At 40.3% G+C, this 6693-nt stretch overlaps 1 protein-coding gene across 1 annotated transcript; it reads right to left on the bottom strand.

Annotated features, from left to right (window-relative positions):
• Positions 1-5452: 5452 nt before the first annotated feature.
• LOC116627687 (non-histone chromosomal protein HMG-14-like) lies at positions 5453-6039 on the bottom strand. Its single transcript, XM_032397570.1, has one exon. It carries the CDS (start codon positions 6037-6039, stop codon positions 5734-5736), a length of 306 nt encoding a protein of 101 aa, XP_032253461.1. The 3' UTR covers positions 5453-5733.
• Positions 6040-6693: the final 654 nt, after the last annotated feature.

The following is a 6693-nucleotide window of genomic DNA, read 5'->3' as shown; positions in this document are numbered from 1 at the left end:
GAGAATGTGATCGAATTTTGCAAGTGTATCTGAAAGCCAAGAATCAGTTACTATGTATGTGGTAAGCTAGTTCAACCAAGACTTGTAATGACAATGCCTTATAATTTATATAAAAACTCATTTAGTCCTGGATTTCAGAATGGATAGAAAGATGAATTAGGAAAATGTTAATCTTCCTGACTTATTTAACATATTAGAATAGCTATTCTCAATAAGAAATGTATATACCCTCAAGGATTTATCAAATAATTAAGACCCATAAAGAATTTAAATATACCCTACCCTTGTCATCTTCTTTTGGAGGCCACTGTTGTTGGGAGCATGCCATGAGTTCAGAGGGGCATACCCAGGGAGGACATTAAGTGTGGAACTACTCCACTAAATCATATTTGAAAGAGGTAGACATTGTCAGCATCTGCCATCTTTTGGGATATTGTTGAAGAAATTGTTTTGAAATTGAAATGTGATGATGTCCATAAGGAGTAGTGAAGAGTTGTAGCATCCTATTCCCACAAAAGCTCAGATCAGGTAATCTAGCTACCATCATTAATGGATGGATCTCTGTCTTGATGTGGACAAGAATGTCATGAACCTCATTGGAAAAAAAGGGAAGTTGAACTTTACTGATTTTTGTTTAGTAGTTATGGGAATTCTGTTGTGATAGTGGTTGTTTTTCAATTATTTAAATGATAATGTAACAACCTCTCAGGATAATTTTCTGTGTGTATATATTAATAATAAAGGGATGGACAATGTTGGACAACAAATATATATTTATAAATATATATGTACATACATGAATTTTTACAAATGATATCATACTATAGAACTTATTTTGTAATTTGTTGTATGTGTGTGTGCTTTTCCTTAACATGGCAGGGATGTCTCTTCATATCTGTACATATAAAACTATCTTCTTCTTTTTAATTTCAAAATAAATATTATTCTATAACATTAATATACAATGGAAGGGAGGGCATGTGGTTCTTAAGCATGCTAACTGCTAACTTGGGTACCTAATTGTTGACTCTAGAAGTAGGCATTTTACATCCACGCTCAGTCACTGGCTAGGTGTATTAATTTAACCATTTTTAGGCTCTTTGTGCCTAGATTTTCTTTTCCATAAATGGTAATAATACATCTACATTATAACATTGTCTTGAGGATTAAATGATTAATTCATTCATCCAACATATTCAACAAATATTTACTGAGCCCCTACCATGTGCAAGACAGATTTAGGAACTTTTGATCCTGCACTGAACAAAGCTGACAATGATTTATACTCTCTCATGGAACTTATATTGTAACAAGGGGATACAGAAAATTAAGAAAGTAAAATAAATATGTAGGTTATAGAGCATGTTGCAGTAAGTACTATGCACAATAGAAAAAGGAGAGTCCAGTAGGAGGCAGAGGACTCCCTGTGGTGGGAGAACTTCCAATTTAAATAGCTACTTAGGATAGTCATCCTAGGGAAGGTGGTCTGAGTAATGACTTGAAGGTGGTGAGTTAGGAGAATATTAAGAGAAAAAGTTTATCAGCTGGATGGTACAGGTAATGCAAAGTCTCAGTGTCGTTCTGACCATAAACTTTCCAAGGAAGAACAAGGAGGTGGTAGGCCAGAACACAGTGACTGAAGAATAAAGTAGTAGAAGATTAGTTTATAGAAATAAGAAGGACAGGGAGGACCAATAAGGTAAGTCTTTGTAGAACACTACAAGACTTGGACTTTTCTAGTTCATTGTAAAACTCACACCAGAGCAGTGACATCATCAGATTTACATTTTAAAAGATTCCTCTGGCTGCTATCTAAGAAATAGCACCATAAGTGGGGAACAAACTTAGAAACACAAAGCCAATTAGGAAGCTACTGCAGTGATCAGGATTAGCATTGATGGTGGCTCAGACCAGGATATTTGCAGTGGACGTGGTTGAAAGTCATTAAATTTGGATATAATTTAAAGGCCAAGAAAATAGGATATACTGATAAATTGACTTCGGGGTGTGGGAGAAAGCAAGTATTCAGGGATAACTTCAAGTATTTTGGCATTACTACCTAGAAGCATGGAACTGTCATCAGATGGAAATGGGGAAAACTCTGGGAGAAGGAGATTTAGCAGAGAAAGCCAGGAGTTAAATTTAGGTCGTGTTAAGTAGGCGGTCTACCTAACATTCAACAGAGTTATGGAGAATTCAGTTGTCAAATACATAACTGACATTTAGAAATGGCTCTCAGAGACACTCTGATGTAAGCTAATTTTGTTGGTTATGCAACAGGTTCCTAAGGAAGATGATTACGATGCCTCCTGAACACTGAGTACTAGGTTAGTTGACGTTAAAATCTATTACCACCTCGCTAGCTTCCAGCTGTATGTGCATGGCTGAAACAGAAATTGATAGGTTATTGAGTGCACACACAAATGTAATGAGTGCCCACACAAATGCCATCTACTGCTTTATTAAATTCAATCAGATCCATTCGATTCCTACCATGTCAAAGTGCCTAGGCCTAGTCCACCAGAAAAACAGATAATAGAAGGAATCACACTTACTGCTCTCTCAGACTCTGGGAGAGCTTCTGTGCTCTGATGGAATCCATATAGGTCAGGAAAAAGAATAAACTCAAGCCAGTACTACCAGACCTCTCTCTGAGTTTAGTGACCTGGACGTGACAAAGCCATAACACTGAAGTGTCTGTGAAAGGTACATAGGAAAAGAAAGGCAACTCTTGCATTGGCCCACCCTCTGAAGAGACTTTCATCCTCACTATTCCACTTAAGGTGACCAGAGATTTGGTGTTGCTCAATAAAATGGTCATGCCTTACTCTACACCTTTCTTGACTTAACAGCATTATTTGGGGAAGTTGATATTTCCTTAATGGAACATTATTCTCTCTTGGCCGCTGCTCCTTCTCAGTATCTTTTACTAATTTACCAGCCCTACCTCCACCATTGCCAACCAGCTCTTCCCTCAGTTTCTTCAAAAGCAATTGCAACCTCCTACCCAAAGCACTTGGCCCTTATTTCTCCCTTCTATGATACATTCAACTCATAAACAAATCTTTTTATCTCTGACTTGATAATACATTCAGAATCCAGCCCTTCCCAATACCTCCACTCCTACCAAGGTCCAAGCAACTACCAGATTTGCTTAGGTTTGTATAACAGATTTCTAGAGATTCCCTCCCAGTGTTCTTACTCTCTTTTCCACCAGTTGATTCTTTTCTCTTTTTTTAAAGATTTTATTTGTTAGAGATAGACAGAGAGAGACACAGCGAGAGAGGGAACACAAGCAGGGGGAACAGCAGGCAGAGGGAGAAGCAGGCTCCCCGCTGAGCAGGGAGCCTGATGCAGGGCTCAATCCCAGGACACTGGGATCACGACCTAAGCTGAAGGCAGACGCTTAACCGACAGAGCCACCCAGGTGTCCCAGCACCAGCTGATTTTTAACACGGTGCCAGAGTGCTCCTTTAAAAATGCAAAATCTATCAGTAGTTTTTCATTTAATTCATAAAATGTCCTATGTAGGGGTGCCTGGGTGTCTCAGTCAGTTAAGCGTCTGCCTTCGGCTCAGGTCATGATCCCACGGTCCTGGGATCGAGCCCCACGTCGGGCTCCCTGCTCAGCAGGAAGCCTGCTTCTCCCTCTCCCTCTGCCTCTCCTCCTTGCTCTTGCTCTGTCTCTCTCAAATAAACAAATAAAATAAAATAAAAAGTCCTTTGTAAACTGACATTATCTCCTATTGCTTCAAGACTTTTTCATTGACTTCACCCACATTGGTTTCTTATTATTTCTGAAATATTCTAATGTCACATCATCTGAAATGCCTCAGAATATTTGCACTTGCTCTTACCTCTACCTGGAATGTTCTTTCTGACAACGCTAGGTGACTCACTTCTCACTTCCTGCAATTATCTGGCCATCCATTCTCTCCTCAGTAATTCCTTCTTTATGACCAACACAAGATGGCAACACCCTTCCAGTCTATCCTTTTTACCCAGTTTAGTTTTCTCAGTACCACTTATCTCCATGAGAAATATCTTACAGGCACATTTTTAGTAGCTTGTCATTTTCCTCCCACGAGAATGTAACCTCCATGAATGCAAGGACTTTGATCCCAATAAATACTTGTTAAATTAATGAATAAATTCTTCTTTGAAATGATGCCTGTGTTTATTTTAATTACTCAACAGGGAACGTCTCTCTCCTGATTTTCTCTTTAAAAAATGTTCCTAAGCTTATTATTAGATTGAATATCCAGATGGCCAGGTGAGCTATGTGATTTTTGTCCCCTCTGCCTATCTGCATAAGACCCAATGCACAGTCATATCTTCCTGAGGCTCCTTGAAGACTACATATTTTCTTCTTGATTAGTGCAGATTTGAAAATTATATTTTAAGGTGGAAAGAGTCCAGAAGTGGTTTTGGAGTATTAAAAACCAACAGAGACATGAACATTTAAAGGTTGTATAAAGTATCATTTCATCACCCTCGTCTTCTCCATCATGATTATTTTTGTGGTCATAGCTAACATTTACTGAGAATTTACTACATTACATACACGGCTCTCAATGCTCTGTACACATGACTTGTTTAATCTCAACAGCTCTATATGGTTGGCATTACCAACCTATTTTATGGATTACTTCTCCTATTTTACAGATGATGCAACTGAAACAAAGTAATTTGGCTCACACTTTTTTTTTTTTTTCTTTCTTAATTGAGTTTTTATTGGTTGTTTGAGGATCAGTACAGACATTTCAATTTGTACACAATTCTTAACGTACATACCGAAAATCTAAAAAAACCATGTAGTTGTGATTCTTTTCTAAAAGTTATTCCAGTGACCTTCCAGCTTAAAATTTGGAGGCAAATTTTCCTTAACAGTGTATCAAGTACCAAGATCTTCAAATGCTGATACACTGTTACATTGTTAAGTCCCATTAATTCACAATATCATATACACTACATACTCAAATTCTCAATCTTGCACAGCACATTAACAGAGTTACTAGGAAAACTGGACTACCACGACCAAGATGTTACAGAGTGCACAAGAATTCTGACCGGAAGAGCCAAGATCTAGGAGTGGTTTTCTTTAGGAAACAATTCTACCAAAAACAACATGGGAATAGAAGTAATTTAAAATATTCAAGACATAGTAAATGCACGACTGACTCCAGATTGCCATTTAGTATGCTTGGTATTATAGGATATAAAAACTACCCCATCTAGGGGCGCCTGGGTGGCTCAGTCGTTAAGCGTCTGCCTTCGGCTCAGGTCATGATCCCAGGGTCCTGGGATCGAGCCCCGCATCGGGCTCCCTGCTCCGCGGGAAGCCTGCTTCTCCCTCTCCCACTCCCCCTGCTTGTATTCCCTCTCTCGCTGTGTCTCTCTCTGTCAAATAAATAAATAAAATCTTTAAAAAAAAAAAAAAAAAACTACCCCATCTATGGAATGTTGAGCTGACACCCAAGACAATCAAAGCCTCCCACATTCAATATCCCACTATTTCCTGGTTGTACCAAAAAATAAACAACCAGCAAATGATTTCACCTCTTAAAAAAAAGCATTTACACTTAAAAAATGGGATGAGGTGGGATTCCCTCCTTCTTAAAAATGTTTCTAGAGCTACTAAAAAACTTGCATTTACAAAATAGGTGATAAAAATATTCCTCTGGATTGTACAAGAAGGGCGACAGGGACCACTGATAAGACATGGTTTATGGTATTAATCAGACTTGGCTTCTTTCTCTCCTGCTTCATCGGAGGCTGGACTCTCCTCATTTTTAGTTTCTCCGTTTTCTGCAGGTAAGTCTTCTTTGGTTTCCTGGTTAACCACTTCAGCCTGTTTTCCCTTTGCTCCCCTTTTCCCCTTTGTTTGCACTTTTTTGTCTGAAGATTTATCCTTTCCTGCCGCCGTTTTTGGCTTCGTTTCCACTTTCGCAGGAGCGGGTTTAGCTGACAATCTCGCCGGCCTCCTCTTGGGCTCCTCCTTGGCCGCCCCCTCGGCGGAGCTGACCTTTCTCTCGGGCATCGTGGCGGCGGGGCGGGCGCGTGCCGGGTGCCTGCGGGCAGCGTGGTGCCGAGAGCCTTCGCGAAACTGGGCTGCCTGGCCGCTACCGCTCCTCCCGCCGCCCGAGCTGCTGCGACCCGCCGCGGGGGCGGTGGGAGAACCCTGGCTCACACTTTTTGTAATATAAGCATCCAACCTGAAACTGGTTGGTTGTTAACAGGAATTCAATAATAAGCAATAACCTTTACCACAAATCTATGGCTATTAAAAGGGAAGAGGTAGGTTTGTGTTCAAGATGGCAATACAGGAAGATCCTGAATTCCCCTCCTCCCACAAACACACCCCATCTCCAGCTGCATGTGGAACAATTTCCCCTGGAAAAAAATTCTAAAATCTAGTGGAACAACTCCTTCATTTCAGACAAAGGAGAAACACACACACACACACACACACACACACACACACAGAGTCAAAGCAGCTAGGAAAGACTGAGACAAATTCCTGTCACAAGCTGCTCCCTGGTTGACCCCCTCATCCACTTAATCTGCATGGTAACCCACAATCAGGAAGGAACTCAAAACCTGAAGCTTCTCTCTGAGGAGTGAAAGGCTCACCCCCCACATCAGGCACCCCAAATGTTAAGAACTGCATCTGAGAGATGAGCCTCCAAAACCT

This window comes from Phoca vitulina, unplaced genomic scaffold, assembly GCF_004348235.1.
Source record: "Phoca vitulina isolate PV1807 unplaced genomic scaffold, GSC_HSeal_1.0 scaffold3, whole genome shotgun sequence".
Lineage (NCBI taxonomy): Eukaryota > Metazoa > Chordata > Mammalia > Carnivora > Phocidae > Phoca > Phoca vitulina.
This window is presented reverse-complemented; position numbering and strand designations above follow the sequence as displayed.